The sequence below is a fragment of the Syngnathus floridae genome, chromosome 3 (genome assembly GCF_059516105.1).
Source record: "Syngnathus floridae isolate MCC-2025c chromosome 3, RoL_Sflo_1.0, whole genome shotgun sequence".
Lineage (NCBI taxonomy): Eukaryota > Metazoa > Chordata > Actinopteri > Syngnathiformes > Syngnathidae > Syngnathus > Syngnathus floridae.
Genome location: NC_142415.1, coordinates 4,348,669 through 4,372,616, shown reverse-complemented (window position 1 = coordinate 4,372,616; position 23,948 = coordinate 4,348,669). Strand labels below are relative to the sequence as shown.

Sequence of the window (23,948 nt, the reverse complement as noted above, 5' to 3'; positions counted from 1 at the left end):
GTTGCAGAGGGAGGTACTGAGGCCCAGCTCGTCGAGTTTGCAGATGAGACGCTGCGGCACAATGGTGTTGAAGGCAGAGCTGAAGTCCACAAACAGCAACCTCACATATGAGTACTTTCTCTCCAGGTGGGTGAGGGCCGAGTGGAGGGCAGAGCAGATGGCATCCTCAGAGGACCGCTTGGCACGGTACGCAAACTGGAAAGGGTCAATGGTGGGGGGGAGAACGGACTTGATGTGCTCCATGACCAGCCGCTCAAAGCACTTCATGATGATGGGCGTCAGTGCCACAGGGCGGTAGTCATTGAAGCAGGACTGCTTCGACTCCACTGACTGGGACTTGTTTAAGCAGGCAGCCACCTACAACGATTGGACGGACATAGAGGAGTATACTGCCACTGTTACCTCTTACATCACGAAGTGCATCGATGATGTGACTTGCTCGAAATCCGTCGTCACTCGCGCGAACCGGAAGCCGTGGCTGACGGGGGCTGTCCTCGGACTGTTGAGGGCCAGGGACAAGGCTTTCAGAGCGGGGGATGAGGCTGGCTTGAGGACAGCGAGGGCCGACCTGTCCCGAGGCATCAAAGAAGCGAAGAAGGCGTTCTCGTGCAAGGTCTCCACCCACTTCAAGGACAGCAAGGACGCACGTAGCCTTTGGCGGGGCATTCAGACCATCACGGACTACAAGCCCGCGCCGAGGAGCTGTGAGGGCGACGTCCGTCTGCTGAACAATCTGAACCGCTTCTTTGCTCGCTTCGACGCCCAGAACAGCACTTGCCCGCTGAAGACCGCTCCCCCCCCCACACGAGCAGCCCCTGCGCCTCTCTGCCGACGGTGTGAGGAAGAAAACATTTGCTGTCATGATTAACGTGTCAACAAGTTTTAGTTTTATATTTGTGTTTTAAGATTAAGATGTAACAAAACAAATTCAACAAGCAAATTGTCCTTGATTGTTTAAAAACTTCTCCATTATACTGTAAATCCTTGTAATGGATCATGGATCTTGATGTGCCAAAATCTTACCTCGTAGTGTTCTGGCACTTGAATGGGGTAGCGTGCCTCTCTGCTGAACATTAGAAAGTAAGGCGAGAACTTTGTCATCATTTGTTTTTTGGTCAGAAGACCAAACATAATTGCATCCAAATAGTCATTCCAGCTTTCTGGATGCTGTGTCAGGCGCAGAGCAGGAAGAGGACTCGAATGCAGAGATTCCAAGGTTCAAAAAGATGTTTATTGTCTCCACTGATGGTCGAACAAAAAACGCCTCACTAGAAGGGAAAAAAGGGGAAACTAAGGCGCCTCAAACCGAGGGAGAAAAAGGGGAAATCAAAGCGCCTCGAACCGAGGGAAATACAAAAACAAGGGAGCGATGTAACCTAATTAACATCGGTGATCAAAAACGTTCAGACAAGGCTTCTACGTGGAACTCGAGGGTTTCGTGGTCGCTAGTGTTCTCAACAAGGGAAGACGCACTGGCACTGGATACGAGGAAGGACGCGGGTTATATGGACACAGGAGGGAAACCCAGGTGAAGACAATTGGACATTGACGCAGGTGCACACACTTGGAATCAGGGTTTCACGTGACCGGACGCACAGGGGAAGGACACACCGACTGGAACAAGAGGAAATCTCACAATAAAACAGGAAATGAACCGGACGACACATGACAGCATGACATAACCCCCCCTCTAGGGCCGGATCCCAGACGGACCCGGAGCATCGGGGTGAGCCGCGTAAAAGTCATCTAGTAGCCCGGGATCCAGGATATAACTACGCGGCACCCATTGCCGCTCCTCTGGCCCGTAACCCTCCCGGGCTACCAGGAACTGCCAGCCACGGCCCTTCCGGCGCACGTCCAGCAACTTCTTAACTGTGTAAGCAGGCCCACCCCCCACCGTCCGCGGAGGCGGAGGTGCCGCGGGAGCCGGCACCATCCCACTCTCCCTCACCGGCTTGACCTTCCCGACGTGGAAGGTGGGATGCACCGCAAGGGACCGAGGCAGACGGAGTCGCACAGCCGCTGGACCGACGACCTTGGAAATTGGGAACGGCCCCACAAAACGGGGGGCCAGCTTCCTGGAGCCCACCTGGAGGGGAAGGTCCCGGGCGGCCAGCCAGACCCGCTGGCCGGGCCGGTAGACGGGCGCCGGACGACGTCTCCGGTCAGCCATCCTCTTCACCCGGTCACCCTGGCGGACCAGTATGGCCCTTGCCGCCGCCCAGATGCGCCGACAGCGTCTCACCACGGCGCGCGCCGAGGTTACTGACACCTCCGGCTCGCTGTCGGGGAAGAGCGGGGGCTGGTATCCGAAAACACACATGAAGGGGGACATCCCGGTAGCCGTGGTGGGAAGGGAGTTATGGGCGTACTCTACCCAGGTCAAGTTTTGACTCCACGACGAGGGGTTCTGGGTCACCAAGCAGCGGAGGCCCGTTTCCAGCTGCTGGTTAATACGTTCTGCTTGGCCGTTCGCTTCCGGGTGGTAGCCCGAAGTGAGGCTCACGGTGGCCCCTATAAGCTCGCAGAAGGCTTTCCAAAAGCGGGACACGAACTGGGGGCCCCTATCTGACACGACGTCCCGAGGAAATCCATGAATCCTGAAGACGTGGTCCATGAGGACCACTGCTGTACGTTTTGCCGAAGGTAATTTGGGCAGGGCAATGAAGTGGGCCATCTTGGAGAATCTATCCACGACGGTGAGTATCGTTGTCTTACCGCTAGACACCGGCAGTCCCGTGACAAAATCCACTGATATGTTGGCCCATGGTCGAGAGGGGATGGAGAGCGGTTGCAGCAACCCCACACGGCTGCCCGGAGTGTTCTTACTTCGCGCACAGATGGAACAGGCTGCAACATACTCCCGGACGTCTGCCCCCATGGAGGGCCACCAGAATCTTTGTTGGATGACGTGCAGGGTTCTTCGCACGCCCGGGTGACACGTGAGCCGGGAGGTGTGCGCCCAGTGGATCACTTGGGATCGTAGTTGGGGCGGAACGAACAGTCTATTCTCGGGACTTCCTCTAGGGGGTGGATCATCGTGGTTTGCCTGCTTCACCAAGTCCTCTATGGGCCTTCTTTTCGGGGCCCGAAAGGGAATAAAGTCTCTCCTTGGGGATCGAAGCACCGGGCAATAGGTCTATGGCGCAGTCGTAAGGACGATGGGGTGGTAAGGAGCTTGCCTTGGCTTTGCTAAATACCTCCGCGAGCTGATGGTAGCATTTGGGTACTTGGTTTAGATCCGGAGATCTGGACTCTGGTTCAGGAGACACAAAGTCCGAGGGAGAGGTGCATGTGGACTCGATCGAAGGGTTCGGTTTGACACACGATACTTGGCACTGGGATGCCCACCCCTTTATCTCCCCTGACTCCCAGTTTATTGCAGGGTTGTGGTGTTTTAGCCACGGATAAGCGAGGATAAGCGGATTCAGGGGGGAGGTGACTACATGCAGTCTTACTAGTTCATGATGAGTGCCAAACGACAATGAGAGGGGCTCGGTTATATAGGATACGTCAAAAAGGGCTTGTCCGTTAAGCGCCTTAGCCTTTATGGTTGTGTTCAAGTGTTCGGTCTTTACGCCTATGCTGCGAGCAAAAGCCCAGTCAATCAAATTCTCGTCGGCCCCTGAGTCAATCAACACCCCGAGCTCGAGTTCCTTGCCTTGGCAGGTTAGCGTCCCGACGAGTAGAACCCTATTCTTCTGCCGGACCACGGAGAAGGTTCTTACCCTCAGCGCACTCCGCTCCGGGCAGGAGAGGAGGAGATGACCAAGCGCTCCGCAGTAGTAGCATCTGCCCTCCTGGCGTCGACGCTGTCTTTCCTCTTCGCTCAATTTGGCCCGGCCGAGCTGCATGGGTTCCGTCCCCGCGAGTGGCCCTGCCGGGATCGATCTTGGGTGGTGCGTCTCGTGGAATGACCGCCCGCCCAATGATGCGGAAGGAGTAACGATCGCACCCCGGCTTGCGCGCTGCTTCCTCCACTCCTGTAGTCGGTTGTCCGTTCGGACGGCCAACGCGATGAGAGCGTCGAGTTCCACAGGAAGATCAAGGGGAATGAGTTGGTCCTGGATGGTCCCGGAAAGACCCCGGAGAAAAGCATCGTACAGAGCCGTCGAGTTCCATCCGCTCTCCGCGGCCAGAGTGCGGAAGCGGATCGCGTAGTCGCTGACCGTCTCTCGACCCTGGATGATGTGGGACAGCTCTCGTGCCTTCTCTCGGTCCGTGGGAACTGGATCGAACACCATGCGCAGGCCTTCGATGAATCCGGAAAACGTGTGACAGGTAGCGGAATTCCTGGCCCATTCTGCGGTCGCCCACGTCCGGGCTCTTCCCGTCAAATAGGAGATTGTGTACGCCACCCGGGAGCGTTCCGTTGGGAAGTCGCCGGGAGCTCGCTCGAACTGCATCTCACAATTCGTTATAAAGGCTCGACTCAGCCCGGGTTCACCTGCATATCGTTCCGGGGAAGCCAGTCTTATCCCCCTCGCCAGAGGCGCAGGCGCCGGGTGGTCCACAGGGGGCGCCGCTGTGGAGCAGGGCGTCGCAGCTCGCCCCGTGGTCAGCAGAGTGAGGACGTCTTGCATTTGGCGACTCAGCGAGTCCACCTGGGCGGCCACCGCCTCTCTGAAGTCATCCTGGTTCTTCACCAGTTCCTGAACGCCAACACTCAGAGCGTCTACCTGCTTCTGCTGTTGGCCCAGTTGCGTAGTCTGGGAGCGTACTTGGGCGACCAGCTGCGCTGTCTCTGCCGAGTCCATGTCTGGCCAGTGCGTAATGTCAGGCGCAGAGCAGGAAGAGGACTCGAATGCAGAGATTCCAAGGTTCAAAAAGATGTTTATTGTCTCCACTGATGGTCGAACAAAAAACGCCTCACTAGGAGGGAAAAAAGGGGAAACTAAGGCGCCTCGAACCGAGGGAGAAAAAGGGGAAATCAAAGCGCCTCGAACCGAGGGAAATACAAAAACAAGGGAGCGATGTAACCTAATTAACATCTGTGATCAAAAACGTTCAGACAAGGCTTCTACGTGGAACTCGAGGGTTTCGTGGTCGCTAGTGTTCTCAACAAGGGAAGACGCACTGGCACTGGATACGAGGAAGGACGCGGGTTATATGGACACAGGAGGGAAACCCAGGTGAAGACAATTGGACATTGACGCAGGTGCACACACTTGGAATCAGGGTTTCACGTGACCGGACGCACAGGGGAAGGACACACCGACTGGAACAAGAGGAAATCACACAATAAAACAGGAAATGAACCGGACGACACATGACAGCATGACATGCTGACAAACCACTTTGCTCAGAGCTCTAAAAAACAAAATCAGTTTTAAAATTGCGCTGGTGACAGTGTTGTTGTTTTTTTTTAATTAATTTTGGAGAATTGTATATAAATGACTCCAATAACAATTTTTAAACCAAAATGTGTTTTTTCTGACCTACAGTTTTTATAGTGCATGTTATTTACTTTGAAAGTGCCTTGAAAACAAAAACAAACTCATGAGCAACATCATAACAAGAAATTGTCAAAGATTAATTTGGGTAAACGAAGTATACTCACCTTTGAATTGTCCCATTTAATTTTTCCACAAACCTATTAGTTTGGGGGTGGTATGGTGAGCAAAGGCTTATTTTTATGTGAAGCATTTCACATACTCTCTTGTTGATCTGCACTTGCCAGGGGAAAGAATAAGTAATTGAGTTGGGCAATTTTGCAGTGAAATAGTGTTTGAGAATGTGAGCTTAACATCATCACTATACTGGCTTTGCATCACAAATACACAGAAGGAAAATACAGCACCCACAACTGCAACAGTCACAAAACACGGACAAAATACAATGAGCAGTAAGAAACCTTTTTAATTTTATTTTACTCCAGCTATTTTATGAAGTTCGACATCTTTTTGTTGCTTTCATTGGCCACACAAAATAAAGTAGCAGGCCAGATATGCTCTCAGGGACTTGTATTTGACAGCTATGATGAAGATAATTTCTGCCAAACACTGTAGTACTTACTGCATTGACAAATTCTTTGCCTTGATCTGTCAAGATCATTTTCGGAGACTCAAATTGGTAGATGAATTTTAGGATACAAGCGGTAACATCAGCAGCAAACTTTGACCTCAATGGATAGGCTTGAGGCAATTTCGTGAAATAATCCACCATCACGCAAATATATTGGTATCCATCTTTTTGTCTGAGCCAGTTTGCCAATGAGGTCTATCCCAAGAGTTTGAATGGCTGAGACACCTAATAAATAAATATTTATAAAAACAAATTGTGTTAAACTGATGTTGCTGAGAAAAATAGTTATATAAAGTATGCCACATACAAAATACTATATAGTAGACTTTGGGTCAAAATAGAGAACATTATTTGGATTAACTGACCTGTATAGGCAGGACCTCTGTTGGGCTTTTTATGGATATGCTGGCTGCCTGACATTCGGTGCACTGGGACACCTGACAATGGCAAGTTTTGTGGAAAAGTAGTCATTGTTAATAAATGCATCCAAAAAAATGGGCAAGATCTCAGATAATCATTTTGAATTGTTTGCAAACGATACAAAGGAATAGTTTCATTCATTATGTTTGCAGGCTTAACAAAACAAACAAGTATACTCTTTTTGTATTGTTTACATACCCACTCATTAATGTCAACAGACATCGCTGGCCAGTAATATCTCAGAGAGATGCAGTGTCTTGTTTTATTTTGCCCGGCGTGTGCCCCTGCCGGGCTAGCATGAAAACTCTTAAAAATTTCATTTGCCTCTTCAGCACCACAGACAACCTTCACTTGGACTGCCTGGTCTGTGCCTTTTTGGCAGCAATAATACAGCTCCCCTCCTGAGTAGAAGTAAAAATAAAACATTGAATTAGCACCATACTTGTGGTAATTTATTAAGTGCTCACTCAATACACCTAATTGAAAATTTGCTACTTGAAAAAAAAAACAGCAGTTTCATAATATATCAAATGTTCACTCAATGGTTATACAACCAAATATGTTACTTTAGTTTGATAATTTATCAAATATTTACTCAATAGACCTACAAATAGTTACTTGAAAAAAACATTAGCTTGAGTTGCATTCAATAAATTCAACAATTTCCTTCATAGCGAGGTGTGTTATATATATTGCGTTCAACACTTATAGAGTAATTACTCTAAAACTTACGTTTCTGACGTTAGTGTAGAAATTAGCAGGTTCTGCAATGTGAATTTTTGGTGCGTCTCTGGATCTAATTTGCTTGATTTATGTACGTTGTGTATCTTACCGTCAACGTCGTAAAAAGAAGCTTTTCTTCTCATAACGTACTTATCCTTCTTCCTAATGCCATTTGGGTATTCACGTTTTGTTTTGTAGGCAATAATTTGTTGATAAATAGTTGGGTCCATTGTGCGGCAGCGTATTGTTGTCAGAAAACAAATAGCGAAATTACATTAAGTGCGCACTTACAAGGTGGGGTAAAATGGGTGCTTCGGTGACAAGTTTGAATTCAAGACAATATTGTTTGACCAAAAGAAGGAAAACATAATTATGTGTTTATTAATTTATTTATTTAGTATCCAATATTGTAAAGTTATCAGTGCACAAAATTTTTTTTTCAAATCATATACACCGTTTTAAATGGGGGGGGGGATGACGACATATCCTCACAGGCCCGCCGCAAGGATCTGTTCCGCCCCTGTAATTTGGCCTAGGAATGAGGGAACCTGTTCAAGTTTGCCACACTACCCGAACAGACCCCCAGGAAGACAGAAAAAAAAAAAAAAAAAACAGTTGGAGTCCAGCACTCACCATTCTCAAAATAAGGGGGGGAACATATCCTCACGGGGCCGCCATGAGGATGTGTCCCCTGCCCCCTGTAATTTGGCCTAGGAATGAGGAAATCTGTTCAAATTTGCCACACAGCCGGAACAGACCCCCAGGAACACAGAAAAAAAGCCATCGGGTTTCATAATACCATTTACAACGAGAGACACAAGCATGATCTGAGCTGGCACAACCCCATAGGACCTAGGCAGCTTTAAGTCCAGTAGTTTACCTGGGTTGACCAGCTTACCAACCCCCTTCAAGTGCAGTTTTCCATGAAGACCATCTTACCAACCTCCTTCAAATGCAATTTTCCAGAGTTTACATACCAAGCTAACAAAAGTGCTGATACCTCTGCAGCTACCAGGCAGCTTCATGTCTTCTGCGATGCCTCCGAGAAGGCATATAGCTCAGTTGCATAACACGAACAACTGACAGTCAAGGTAATATACATAATGCCTTCATCCTGTCCTGCTTCAAAGTCACCCCGAAGAAGTGCCTTTCCATGCCTCATCTTGAGCTCAATGCAGCATTAACTGGAGCACAACTTGTCAAGCTGCTTGAGACCGAACTCACCATCTCCATACACCAAGTGATCTGCTGTACTGCCGAGTTCATGCGATAACTGTAAAAAGGGAGCTACTGTATTTGTCAACAATACTTGTCCTTTTGTTCACATTTGCTCGCTTTTGGGACTTATTTCCATTACTTTGTCTCTTTGACCATGTGTATGTTTTGTGTTTAAACAATGTTATTTTGTCATTTTGAATTTATTTCAAGCTCAATATTTGTCTTTTAAATAGCCAATGTGTCAAGCGCGGCATTCGGACCATGTAAGGCTGTGCTCTAAGATTTTGCTGTACAGTAATCCCTCGTTTATTGCAGTTAATTGGTTCCACGCCCACCCGCGATAGGTGAAAATCTGCGAAGTCGAGAACATACATACATTACAATATCCACACAAGGATTTTATGAACTTTTATTTCATTTTTAAACACTTTTATGTACTTTTTAAAAAATTGTTTTTAAATACTTTTGTAAACATTTTAAAGTCAAATTGATTGAAATGTAAATAAATAATAAAATAAAAGAGAACATACATTGTTACAATATATCCACACAAGACTTTTATTAACATTTATTGTAGTTTTAAACACTTTGTTTGATAAACACTTTTTTTTGCATTTTCAAACACTTTTGCAAACATTTTAAAGTCAAGAAACATTCTTATTTACTAACTATTTAGTAAACACCTTCGTGAACATTTTAAAGACAAGCTGACTCTCAGAGACATTCTTATTTACTAACTAACTACTTAAACACTTTTGTTAACATTTTCACTAAAGCCTCGATAAAAAAAAAAAAAAAAAAATTCCGTGATGAAGCGCAAGTCTGATATGTCGACACAGACATTGCAGGAGACAGACATAAATTGTAGTTAGAACTGCTATGGCAATCAGCTGCAAGGACACAGCTCAACATGTTCCCATTGGCCATTCGTGTCATATGGTCAGACAAATCCGTGTGCTCCAAGTGACGCCGCAAAAAGCCACCACACATCGGGGAGCCGCTGATCGTGTAGGGGTACAACTTGTGTGCTTCGATTCCTGCATATGACGGGCAAACAGGACGATCTGATCGGGAGTGACGAGCAGACACGCAGTTCTATTCCGCTTGGCGATCGAGGAGCGGAGACGTGATCGTATGTGTGTAATGAAGTGCAAGTCTGAGGTGCTGCCGAAATGAAAATGTATTATCTTAAAGTCAAAAACTGTTTTTCATTATTAAGTGGAGACATGTTTGTTGTGTTCTGTATATATAATCAAGTAAAAATATTTTTGTTATTCAAACACACTACGATAAAAATTTCAGGAGGATATCCAAATACCCAACTATTTGACAGCTGCAGTCCTAATTGTACTTTTCTGGTCGTGAGCGTATCCGCCATATTTGATTCGGCAGGGGTGACCAAACCAATGCATGCCATTCAACTTAAAAAAAGGGACAACCTTCAAAATGTACAGAATTAATGCCTTTAATTTTTCACGTTCATGTCGTGGGATGCTCGCTCAGCCAGCAACTTCCCCCAGCCACACCCCTTTCATCACCGTAATGTCTGTCACCATTTTCCTCTTGTTACCATATGTATTTAAGCCCTGCCCATGTGTTTCTCCCTGTCAGTGTCTACTGTTGTCTCCCATCTGTGTCTGCGCCTAGTGTTCCTGTCCTGCTCGTCTAGTTTATCCCCGGTCTTGTGTGGAGGCTCACAGTTAGATTCTGTTCTGTGTTCGAGTGGACTTATGTTTGCCTGTCTGCTGGCCGTGAGTCTCTATCCCGCCTGTGTCTATGTTCGTCCCCTTCCCTTCCCTTCAATAAACCCTGGTCCAAGCTACATTTGGTTGCCCTGCTATACTCATTCATGACATCATTCACCCATTTAAACACTACAGTCCAACCTCGGTTTTCGAATGTCCCGGTTCTCGAACAAATTGGAATTCGAACGAAAAATTCAAGATTTTTTTGCTTCGGTTGTCGAACAAAATTCAGAGGTCGAACCTCGCGAGATGAGCCGAAAGGACCCGAGAAAACCCGACCGTGCGGCCCGGATGGCGACTAACTCCGTTCGTTATTGTATTTTCGTTACTTTGAGGATTGCATTAACCCCTAATCATGCCTCCAAAGAAAGCAAGTGGGAGCAGTAAAGCCGTCCTAAAACACAAAGACGCTCTTAAAGCAATGCGACATTGAGCACCTGGCGCGCTACAGTTGCGCGATCGGACCAAATTAAGCTCCCTGCGCACTGAGGTCCACTTAAATTTTGGAAAGTACATCAGGACTTTAAAATTATTTTCTAAATTTCAGCGACGGCTCTGTCACAATAATGCGACCAGCACGGTGCAGTTGCGCAGTCAGCGACGCGCTACGGTTGCGTGTTCGGCAGTGCGCTGCAGTTGTGCGATTGGACAAAACCGCGCAACTGAAAAAGTGCTTAAAAAAGGCGGGTTTTTTTTAGTCTTGGAAGGGATTAAAATTTTTCCCATTTTTTGTAATGGGAAAAATAAATTGGGAATTCGACCGATTCACTTCTCGAACCGCCTTCTGGAACAAATTGTGGTTGAAAACCGAGGTTTGACTGTATTTTGATTTGACTTTGGACTTGTTTAAGGCTTGAGAAACTATCTATGACTTGCATGTATGTGACTTACTCCCAACTCTGCCCAAAGGTGGATAAACAGGTTAATCGCCATCTGATACTCCAATATTTTAATTCATTGAAAATTTATTTTGACAATTTCACCGAATAGTTGCTCACAGCACACTAATGCTGTCTAATTGCCTCTCTACCATACCCGGAGTCTTCCTCTCCTGATGATCTGGTTCTTCACTACAACAACTCACTTACCAACATTCTCAACTCCCTCGCTCCAGTCAGAACCCGGTCTGTTTCTTTCACCCAGTCTGCCCCCTGGTTCACCCCTGCTCTCCGCTCCATGAAATCAAAAGGACGCCAACTTGAACGCCTCCATAAAAAGACTGGTCTCTCTGTTCACCTGGACATGTACAAAAACCAGATTTTACAGTACAAGGACTCTATTGCTTCAGCCAAATCCACTTACTTTTCCAGTCTCATTTTATCCAACCGTGGGAACCCGAAGGCTCTTTTTTCACTCGTCAATAAAATTCATCAACCCCAAGATCTCCTATCCTCCGACATTTGCAACACACTCGTTCTGTTTTTCACTCAGACAATTGACAAAATCCACCAGCAATTGACCCCTCTTCCCCTTCTCCCTACTCCTCTGAATCTCTCTTGTACAGTCTGCCTTTCTCTTCATTTCAACTCCCTGATCCCTCTGCTATTTCTGCTCTCATCTCCAAATCCAAATCGTCTACATGTCAGTTAAACCCACTCCCTACCGCCCTGGTCATATCCTGCCTCTCCTCACTACTCTCTCTCATCACTGCCATCATCCACTCCTCTCTCAGTAGTGGCTCTCTTCCCGTACATTACAAAACTGCTGCTGTCTCCCCAATTCTTAAAAAAGCTGGTTCAGATCCCAACAACTTCAATAACCTACGCGCCATTTCCAACTTACCTTTCATTTCTAAAATTCTTGAAAAAATTGTTGCCTCTCAACTTCAATCTCTCCATCCTCATCCTCCTTGACCCCCCTAACCCTACCCCCCCACACCTGTACTCCTCTGACACTTGTAACTCACTCCTGTTTTTCACTCAAAAAATCCACCAGCAACTGAGCCCCTCTTCCTCTTCTCCCTACTCCTCTGAACCTCTCCCTTATAGTCTGCCATTCTTTTCATTTCAACTCCCTGATTCCTCTGCTATTTCTGCTCTCATCTCCAAACCCAAATCGTCTACATGTCAGTTAGACCCACTTCCTACTGCTCTGGTCATATACTGCCTCACATAACTGCTCTTTCTTATCACTGCCATCATCCACTTCTCTCTCAGTACTGTCTCTGTTCCCTCACACTTCAAAACTGCTGCTGTCTCCCCAATTCTAAAAAGACCTCGTTCAGATCGCAACAATTTTATAACCTCCGCCCCATTTCCAACCTACCTTTCATCTAAAAAATTCTCAAAAAAATCGTTGCCTCTCAACTCCAGTCTCATCTCTCAAAATAACTTATATGAACAGTTTCAGTCCGGTTTCTGGCCCCACCATAGCACCAAAACAGCCCTTCTAAAAATCACCAATGACCTCCTCACTGCAGCTGATTCCGGTTTACTCTCCATTCTCAAGTGCGGCCTTTGACACCATCTCTCATTCCATCCTCCTCCATAGACTTTCCTCCATCGGTATCTCTGGCACCCCCCTCTCCTGGTTCCACTCCTACCTCTCAGGTCGCACTCAGTTCATCCAACTTAAATCTTCCCGTTCCCAATCCTCCGCTGTCTCCACTGGTGTCCCCCAGGGCTCGGTCCTCGGTCCCCTTCTTTTCATCACCTACCTCCTTCCTCTTGGTCTTATTTTCTGTAAATTCAATGTCTTCTTTCACTGCTTCGCGGATGACACCCAGCTCTATCTATCCACCCCCCCCTCTACCCTTACTCATTGCATCTCCGAACTACAAAACTGGTTCACCTCCAATTTTCTCAAACTTAATAGTGATAAAACTGAAATTCTTTTAGTTGGTTATAAAAGTTGACAGTTTTTCCCTCCCCATTGACAGCTCCTTAGTTTCCCCTTCTCCCCAGGTTAAGAGTCTGGGTGTCATCCTCAATGGCACACTGCTTCTCTTCCCATATCAACAGCACTACCCGCAATGCTTACTTTCATCTCTGCAATATCAATCGCCTCCACCCCTCTCTCATCCCCCACTCCACCTCCATTCTTGTTCACAGCCTCGCTACCTCCCGTCTTGATTATTGTAACTCTCTCCTCTTTGGTCTGCCCCAGAAATTTATCCATAAGCTCCAACTAGTCCAGAATTCAGCTGCTTGAATCCTTTCCCAAACCCCTTCTTTCCATCACATCACCCCTGTCCTACAGAACTTGCATTGGCTTCCGATTCATTACCGTATTATTTTCAAATACCTTCAAAGCTCTTCATAACCTTGCCCCTCCCTATCTGTCTCAACTCCTCAACACAGCCACTTCCACCCGCTCCCTTAGACCCTCGTCTTCCATCCACCTCACTGTCCCCTATGCCCGGTTTACCACCATAGGGAGCAGAGCTTTCAGCTGCTCCCAAACTTTGGAACACACTTCTGCCTGACATTCGCAATATTGACTCCCTCCCACAGTTTAAATCCACCCTCAAGACCCACCTATTCAGGACAGCATTTCTTATCTAGTTGCCTCACTGTTGTTGTTTTTAACATGTTTTCACATTCTTCTTCACTGTATGCTATTGTTTTAATTTGCTTTTAGCTTGTTTTTAACTTTTTAACTATTGTAAAGTGACTTTGAGTGACCTGAAAGGCGATTCTAAATTAAATGTATTATTGTCATTATTAATGTGACGCAAGAAGCTGGATGGGAATTAATGATATGATCTACCCTGAGGTACATAAAAAAAAAAAAAATATATATATATATATATATATATTTATCCTATTTCTGTTTTTGGCTATTGTTTCCCATAGAACTGGAGGCAGAAGAGTGGTTCAATACACTGTCAATTGAGTGTGTGGGAGCACAGGTCAGTGACATCAGCAAGGGAGAACCAGATCTACTGGCAGCTGGGATGCAACGTGAACACACAGGTCTAATTATCAAATACACTCTAATTCAGAGCATTATTTTAACTAACGTTGATTTTTTTTTTGCTGAAAACAAATTGAAATACAGTGATCCCTCATTTTTTGCCGGAGATGCGTTCCAGAACCACCCGCGAAAAACGTAAACCCACGAAGTAGAAATGGTATATGCATCATTTAGAAATTTGAATACCAATGTATTGAAATTTCCAACACAATGTTTCTTTTTGGCCGGTAGAGGGAATGGGTGTATCGTGAGTCAATTGGAAGAGTGATTTACCTTGCCAGCAATGCACAGTGTCCGACCTCAGAATTAGAACACTACACTAACCCGGGAGACATCATACATAAATAAACCAAAGTGAGTCACGGATGCGTATGAATCTCCTCGTGCATTGTGGTTCAGTTGAAGTTCAATTGAAGTTGAAGTTTATTTTTGAACATGAGGTCGACCAAACACAAAATAATTTTTTTTCATATTTTCACATAATTTCATATTATGCCAACAAGACAAATAAATCACCATGTTCAAAAAAGGAAAGGGAAGAAGCTATTGCTTGTTGTTTCCTACCCCTTTTATACATCATAATTCTTAAAATGGTTGCTAATGAGTTTTTTCAAGGTACAGAAACTTGATTTATCGGAGGAAGATAATTTGGGAAATGAAATCAGTTTATACAATAATATTCTGGAAAGAAAAATAAATAAGATATGGACTATATAGCTGAAAACAGACAAGCAAAAGATTTCAATTACCATAATTTCCGGACTATAAGTCGCGTTTTTTTTCATAGTTTGGGTGGGGGGGCGACTTATATATGTTTTTTTTCACAAATTTTTACTTGATCATTAAGACATCACTTACAAGTATAGTTGACCACTTCCCATGTTATTTTTAGTATAGTTGATCACTTCACATGCTTTTATATCTTTATCTTGAACATATTCAAAACATAAAAAATAGAGAAAACATCAAATAAAGCAATTAACACTTTAAAGCACCATAGCCAAGTCCACTGTCTGCTGTATGTACTGCTGTTGCTCCATTTTTGCTCCTATTATATTTATTATTATTATTTATTATTATTTGTTTATTTATCATTTATTCAACACTCTTATTTATTCATTGTTTGTGCCTTCTTGTTTTTTTTTTTTGTGTTGCTTGTATGCATATGTGTACTATCTCACCGAGGGATAGTGGAAACGTAATTTCAATCTCTTTGTGTGTCTTAGTATATAAAAAAAAATTGACGATAAAGCAGACTTTGACTTTGATAAAACAACCCAAAAAAAATATATTTTTAGACGAAACTGGATGAGGGCGTTCTAAATTTCACCGTTGGCCGTGACTCATCAACTGGGTGGGCTTAAGAAAAATGGCACCAAAAAGAAACTCATATTTTGCAGGTTACAAACTTCAAGTTGTAAAATATACAGCTGAAAACAGTAATCGAGCAGCAGAAAGAAAGTTTGGAGAACCGTGATGTACCAATGGATTACTATTTCAAGTGACGTCAGTAACGCGGCGCGGCGGTTGTTTACATACACACGTGCCCACATAAGGACTACCGGCATCATTAGCGGTGATCATTTCTAAGTGACACGGAGGACAAAGAGTTTGAAGGAATTAAGGATTTGGAGTGACATAGAAGGTTTGAAAAACTATTATGGCTTTTACGCACGCCCGGTCCTACTCTACTGAGTAGGGGGCCGGCGCTCGGCCGAGTGGCTGTCCGCGAACGGTGCGCGGGGCTCGGACATGGCCATTACGCACGCCCGGTCTGTCTGGAAGTCCACGCCGCCACACGCTTGGAAGTTTGTTTTGTTTAATAAAGAGCCGTTTACCAAACCCATGTCTATCCTTGTACTTTGTTAACGCTACAATATAGTTATATAGTAGATCTGTGGAGTAAAGACGAGGCTGACGTCAGGGCGCACGCGCGGCGATGTTGACAAAGGACGAGGAATTTGATCGATGGATTTAATGGAATTAAAGTGCACGGATGGTTTGATAATATTATTGGGTTGTATTATAGTTATTTTAAATATAGTTTATCTATCGTTATATGAGCCTGTGGAATATTTTGAAGTGCAAGCGCCCTCAGCCGTGCGCACCCATTGTTGACAAAGAACGATCGATGGATTTAATGAATTGGAGTGACACCGATGGTTTTATAAACATGTTATTCATGTAATAGTTGTCCTTAATCACTCTATATGTTACGTCAGGCCCGTTCTCAGCTCTTTGTTTGTGTTTGTCACGTTAGCATACCTATCGTTTAGCCTGTTGTTGCTATTTAATGAATTGGAGTGACACCGATGGTTTTATAATTATGTTATTCATGTCATAGTTGTCCTTAATCACTCTATATGTTACGTCAGGCCCGTTCTCAGCTCTTTGTTTGAGTTTGTCACGTTAGCATACCTATCGTTTAGCCTGTTGTTGCTATTTAATGAATTGGAGTGACACCGATGGTTTTATAAACATGTTATTCATGTAATAGTTGTCCTTAATCACTCTATATGTTACGTCAGGCCCGTTCTCAGCTCTTTGTTTGTGTTTGTCACGTTAGCATACCAATCGTTTAGCCTGTTGTTGCTATCGTTTAGCCTGTTGTTGCTATCGTTTAGCCTGTTGTTGCTCGTTCATGACTGTTTTTGGTGTGGGATTTTGTCGAATAAATTGCCCCCAAAATGCAACTTATACTCCGGAGCAACTTATATATGTTTTTTTTTCACTTTTTGGGGCATTTTATGGCTGGTGCGACTTATACTCCGGAGCAACTTATAGTCCGGAAAATACGGTACTATAATTTTCTAGTGTAAACTTTTTAAAGTGTTCTTTGAATTGGGCAATGTGTTTACTTTCTTTGATCATTACAGGTAAATCATTCCATAGCTTTGCCCCATTGACAGATATGCACATGCTTTTGAGGGTGGTGCACACCTTAGGTTGTAAAAGATTCCCTCTCTTTCTTAGATTGTAATCACTTTCTCTTTCTATGAACCATATATATATATATATATATATATATATATATATATATATATATATATATATATATATATATATATATATATATATATATAAAATAAAATATATTTTTTATCTTATAAAATAATTTTTATAACAATATTAAAGCTTTTTAAACCCTCCCCAATACTTATAATACATCCCTGCGAGCATTTTGATGTCTAATAAACGTCTATTAGACATCTATATGCTAACCAGATGTCTCGGCTAAAACACGTTTAAAATGGTGTAAAAGTGTAACAAATATAGACGTCTAGCATAGATACAGGCTAGACGTCTATTAGACGTCTATTAGATGTCTATATGTGAAAGTTTTTTTTTAGACGTATTGAGTAGACGTTCGAATGATGGCTAATAGCTATTAGCAATTAGCGCTAATCGCGGCAATAGCTAGTGATCATTTGAACATATAGACGTCTATTCAACATTGAGGTTCTCTTCAATACATTTAACCAGTGATCCTTACCTTTGTGTAAGGGTGTTGTGAAAATGCATTTGATTAGAGATGGTCCAGGGTGTGAAAATTTACATTTTTTAATACAGAAATAGGTTTCAGTAACAGTCATACTTATGTTACTATACACCTTTTGATGTTAAAATTAACCAAAACGATAATTGAACCTAAATAAAAAAAAATTCTCAAACATTATCCAACCATCACAATTATATATGTGCAATGTTTTTAAATCCTGTGTTTAAAAATGTAAAAATATACATACATTATTAAAAAATGGGGGCCATTTAATAGAACAAAACTACTACGTTACAATATAAATATATACATATTTTATGTAGGACATATCAAACAAAACAATCGGCTTGGCAAAACACAACAATATAAACATCACTCTCTTGTGGGCTTTTGATAGCCCCCTTTGCTACTCAGCGCTGGAGCCCGTTTTAATTTTAAAGCCATTGTGGTCCTTGTTTCATCATATGTGGCCTCTGTGCGTGTCGCCAACAGCTTCTTCAAAGATGAACTCGAAGGACATCAGGCACCACCCATTGTAGACCTTGAGATTACTCTGTAAAAGAAATATGACTTTGGGGAAAAAAACACGACTACCTGTAAAATAGTTTTTCCTTGATGCATCCTCATGTCAGTCGCACTTTTCGAACATGAAGCACAGAACGAGCAGACAGGTTTTTTCTTTTTTTCTTTACCAGTGCTATCAGAGCAGTCTTCCTGAGGGCCCTCTACACGGGCATGCATATTGAATGTTGTCATTGTCATTTGTGTAGAGTCTACAACAGAAAAGAAATGTCAACATTGAGCGCAGCCACCACATCGTAAGACTTCACTGTTGTCTTTTTTAAATCTACAGTACAGATGTCAAACTAATCATACCTGTCCATGGTCTTGGAAACATGAACGTCTTCAAATCAGCGGCCTCCTGACACAAGACTGGTTTGCAATCTGTATACAAGGAATTATGAACAGTGTCTCAGAAGAGTGAAATTAAAAGTAGAGAAAATTGAATTGAGGACTTTTTTTCTTGTAAATCAAGCAAAAAGGTAACTGAAAAGTCAGTAACTTTGACAGTACAGCAATTAAACCAAACAGAACCCTACAGGTTCCATTTGGGGGGGGACATCCAAAATTTTGTGACCATCTTTTTCCTCGGTCAACATTGTCAATTGGTCTATTCAGATGAGTCAATAGACTATAGCACGCTTCAACCACAACGCAGCAGAGGATCCATCTGGCATGTGGCAACATTTAGGTGACTAACAACACTCAGGACGTGTGAAAAATGACAAATATTCTCAAACATCCCCTGATCTTAAACTCCCAGGAGAGCAAGGAAAAACTCAAAACTCCAGCTAGGGGAAATGAGAAACCTTGAGAAGAGACCACAGATGGGAGGGTCCCTCTTCCAGGATGACCAGGCTGCAATGGATACAGAGAGGACACATGGTACAAACAGTGTAGACAACTCAAAAAAGGTGTGGTGAGCAGGATGTTATTGCACAGCAATGACTCTGAGACTCTAAGAGTGGTGTGAGTTCATCAGAGCAACAGCCTGGGGGAAGAAGCTGTCTCTGTGTCTGCTGGTTTTGGTGTACAGGGCTCTATAACGCCGTCCAGAGGGGAGTAGTTCAAACAGACTGCAACCTGGGTGAGAAGGGTCTGTAGAGATGTTACTTGCACATTTCCTGGTCCTGGACAGGTACAAGTCTTGGATAGATGGGAGGTTGATTCCAATTATCTTTTCTGCAGTCCTGATTGTCCGTTGCAGTCTGTGCTTGTCTTGTTTGGAGGCCGATCCAAACCAGACAGTGATGGAAGTGCATAGGACAGACTGGATGATGGCAGTGTAGAAGGTCTTCAGCAGCTCCCGCGGCAGGTTGAACTTCTTGAGCTGTCTCAGGAAGTATAGCCTCTGCTGGGCCTTCTACCGGACAGAGTCTATGTGGCTGGTCCATTTCAGGTCCCGAGAGATTGTGGTTCCCTGGAACTTGAAGGTGTCTGTGGAGAGAATAGTATTACTGCGGATAGTGAGGGGTGAAAGTGCTGAAGGGTCTCGCCTGAAGTCCACTGTCATCTCCACGGTCTTGAGCGGATTCAGCTCCAGGTGGTTTTGGCTGCACCAGTGGACCAGCCGCTCCACTTCCTGTCTTTACGCAGTCTCATCACCGTCCTGGATCAGTCCGATGAGAATGGTGTCATCATACTTCAGGAGCTTCACAGGAGAGTCACCTGAGGAGAAATCGTTGGTTTAGAGAGAGAAGAGCGGTGGGGAGAGGACGCACCCCTGAGGGGCGCCGGTATTGGTGGTCCGGGTGTCATATGTGATGCTCCCCAGCCTCACACAGTCTCCTGTTGGTCAGGAAGCTGGTGATCCACTGACAGGTGGAGGCAGGCACCGCGAACTGAATGAGCTTCTGTTGGAGGATGTCAGGAGCGATGGTGTTGAACGCTGAGCTGAAGTCCACCAACAGGATCCTGGCGTACGTTCCTGGAGTATCCAGGTGGTGCAGGATGTAGTGCAGTCCCATCCTTGTTCATTTGCACCTCACACAGTCTCCAAAAACGAGTCTTTCCATCACATTGCTCTCAATTTATCCAAGCTCTCCACACAACATTCATATATCATTCTCAACTCCCGTCCCTTTTCCTATTTTTTTCCCCTAAGGTTCCTGATAGAGCGGCTCGGTGGAACACTGGGTAGCACATTTGCCTCACAGTTAAGAGGGTGCGGGTTCAATTCCACCTCCGGCCCTCCCTGTGTGGAGTTTGCATGTTCTCCCCGTGTCCGCGTGGGTTTTCTCCGAGCACTCCGGTTTCCTCCCACATCCCAAAAACATGCTTGGTAGGCCAATTGAGCACTCTAAATTGCCCCTAGGTGTGAGTGTGGATAGTTGTTCGTCTCTGTGTGCCCTGCAATTGGCTGGCAACCAGTTCAGGATGTTCCCTGCCTACTGCCTGATGATGGCTGGGATAGGCTCCAGCACGCCCGTGACCCCCGTGGGGACAGAGCGGTGCAGAAAATGGATGGATGGATGAGTTCCTGATAGAACAATCCACCAATTCAAAAAAAAAAAAAACCAACACAAAAAACTGTTGGAAAATTAATCAGAATTTTTTCTTTGTTTTTAAATTTAACTAACTCAATCGCTCGGATTTAACTCACATAAAGAAGTTTGTATAATCTTATAACACAAGTAATCAATTATTCCTCTTAAATGGAGCATTGCAATGTCTTAAATTCACAATTTTTCTTCATCTAATTCCTGAAAGCATGGTTTTGTTTTGTTTTTTCTTTTTTTTTTAATTTCTCATGAGGGGTCGACACTAATGTGCACTAGTGTGGATCAGTTTCTGACCGCAAACAGATTTATTTTTTCTTTTTCTCTCTTTTTTATTTTTCAAAATTATCTCTGTTTTGCGGTGCTTATTGGACAGACCGCTGTCTAGCAAATATGTTTGCACCCAAAGTTTAGCCATTTTCATCATTTTAACACATACGCACACACATGCACACACATGCACAGCTCTCACGCAAGGGGTGGGGGCCCGGCACCAATGATTCGTCACAGGCTGGCCATTTCCTGCAGTCGATCATGAAGCCAATTCCTGCCCACACACGCGAGGACAGCACATTCCACTCGTCTATTTATCTTTTAGAAGCAGTTTGTATTTCTTTACCACTTGATTTGCACATTTTAACTTTAGTGTGCACACAATTTGATCCCTGGTCATTTGTCATTCTATGATCTGACAATGAATCCAAACCAAAAGTAACGTGTTTTTTTCTTTCTTTTAATGCACTCAGAATGTCTCATGCTGTATGGATATCTATTATTTCTTTCTCCGTAGGAGCATGAAAGGTCAAAGGGGAGGAAGCTTGTCATGCTGAAAATTTGACTTTTCCTCTGCCTCTTCCTCCACCCTTTGATTGTTTTTGGTTTTCATGACGACACTCTCTTGACCAGTGTCCACATTTCCCACAGTTCCAACAGTTGTCTGAATCTGATGGGGGTTTTAAATTGAATGGTGGCCTGCGACCTTGTTGGCCTCTACCTCTTCTTCTGCCCCGTTGGGAACTTTGGAAGAAGACTGTTGTATCTTCATCTAGGTCATTACCATCATCATCTAGATGAAATACATCAGAACTTTTGCCTTTCGTAATCACTTTGTCAGCGTCTCTGGCCCACTGCATGGTTGTTGTAACACAAGAAGTGTCCACTTTCACCAAGTGTTTCCTCACCCAGTTGCCTAATTCAGGGCAGAAATCAGTGAGGAGCGCATTTTTAAGCTGTTGCTGATACGCTCCCTCAGCTGCATCATTGAATGGGATGCCACTGTGTAACCTGAATTATTTTCCAAATCTTAATTGAATGGCGGCCTCATCACTTTTTATTTTTCTATTTTTGTCATTTGAATTTGTTCTCTTCTCTCTTGTGAAGCTTTCAACCACACTCTAGCACATTGCAGTTCTCTCTCTTTTATTTCCTTTCTCAATCCTTTTGTCTTCCTAGCCATACTCTCCTCCAAAACCTCTACAACTATGTTCCACATTTCAACTTTCAACTTTCTTTCTACTCTATACTTATTCTTCCACTTCGGCTTGTATTGCATACAATTAAGAAATCTACTCACAATGTACTTCTCATCTCCTTCAAAAGCTATTTACCGTTTTTATTTTTGTTTTTGTACCGTTTTGTTTTTTTCATTTGTTTTTCAATTTTTTTTTGAGGATACTCAATGCAGGTTTAAATTGACCTTTCAACAAATTTCTAGCCTGTGTTACTTGCTAGTACTGCTATTTAGTCAATTTATCCTACCAGTCACACTCTCAACCACACAAGTTTTTTATCCCTGCCTACGTGACGTCCTCTTAAATAAAAGAGCTGCTTCATCCAGAGGGGGACTCTGCAATACTCCCTCCTTCACTGGGAACTTAAGAGAACAGTCCTGTTACCCAGCCCTGCCAACGCGAAGTAGTACTCTTTAGAACAGTGGTTCTCAAATGGGGGTACGCGGAGGTACTCCAGCGGGTACGTGAGATTTTACAAAAATATATAAAAAAGTTTGAGAACCACTGCTCCAGAAGAGCCACTTCATCCAGAGGGGAACTCTCCAACACCCCCTCCTTCCACAAGACTTAAGATCTTCTGTCCTGCCTATTTACTTGTACATTTTCCTGTGCACTTTTATGCGTTTCACATCACACAACTTTACATACTTGTCCCCTGGTTTGTTGCACTTCCGGATCCCGTCAATCCACTGTTGTCAGATGAAGGCAGACCAAAGATACTGGCCCAGTGAAGAATTTTCTTCCCAGGTCTTTCTTTTCCAGGTCCTCCTAATGGACGCTGGCTTGTCGACAATGCAGCACGTCCTCCTCCGTCGGTCAGCAGTGGGTGGAATCATGTTGGAATCCGAGTCACGGCACCAAAATGTAAGAGTGGTGCTCACTCGAACTTATTTGCAAGAACCACACGGGAGACAGTATGCCTTTTGAACACTTGCAAGTGGAGAAATTATTCGTCACTGTGCATACAGCGATGTTCGAACGAAGTCTGACTTAGGCCTCTTGCAAGAGCATATTTATTGGGAGAAACAGGGTGGGGGTGAATGGACAGGATGGAGGTGAAGCCTTGGCCTCTGGTCAAATCATAGCAGGTGGTGTTTTACGATGTTGTGTAAACAGAACAACTTTGATTGCTTCCTCTGCAGCTGGTCAATCAGTTCAAGGGATCTTAGCACTTTGTTTTACTACTTTGTTAAGACAGGACACGTTTGGTTAATTATTACAGGTTACATTCCAACATAAGCATAGGATCAAACTAATCTATCAACCCTAACAGACATCATGTCAAAGGTCTTCAGATCAGTCATGGGCACCGTCCACTCTCCATGTCACATTCTGAACGAGAGTTGAGGCTCCTCAGCCCAGGGATTGCCAGAAGGGGCTCCACGATGACCTTCAGAAACTCTGAGAATAAAGAGAAATAGAAATAAAATACTCACTTAAATTACTGCAGCAATGACCTCTTTTTAAATGACTAATGCCTACAAAAAAACCTCTTACTTTTCCCTGTCATGGGCGTTTCACACTCACTTCCTAGCTGTTGAAGAATGAAGCAAATGTTAGCTGCAAGATTCAAATGAACCATTTTCCAATAATAAACTTTGCCCTGTTTGAAAAAAATTGTGGCATTCTGTCTGTGCCTTTGAATGTGGTGGAAATTAATTTGGCTGTTGTACATATCTAATCACATTATTTTAAAATGGTACTGGTAAAATTGCTTGTTCTACAAGTTGTTATCCAAATGATGAAAATGTACAGGGGAAACCTGGGTTTTAGTTTGCACTTTGACATCCGCCATGGTTTCCGGAGTGTGAAAATCAAGGCAATGACATGTCAT

The 23,948-nt window shown here is 44.1% G+C and overlaps 1 protein-coding gene and 1 long non-coding RNA gene across 2 annotated transcripts in view; one reads left to right on the top strand and one right to left on the bottom strand.

Moving 5' to 3' along the window:
* Window positions 1–23,948, top strand: part of dok4 (docking protein 4) — a 137,681-nt gene that overhangs the window by 49,387 nt on the left and 64,346 nt on the right. Inside the window, exon 4 of the mRNA XM_088371266.1 lies at window positions 13,925–14,044. Within this exon, the coding sequence (XP_088227392.1) occupies window positions 13,925–14,044 (120 nt within the window). The remainder of the gene's footprint in view (window positions 1–13,924; window positions 14,045–23,948) is intronic.
* On the bottom strand, window positions 17,591–20,196 carry LOC148400119 (uncharacterized). Its single transcript, XR_015857537.1, has 4 exons — window positions 18,915–20,196; window positions 18,421–18,489; window positions 18,237–18,317; window positions 17,591–18,097 (listed from the first exon to the last, which is right to left on the bottom strand). It is a non-coding gene; the product is annotated as an uncharacterized LOC148400119 (long non-coding RNA).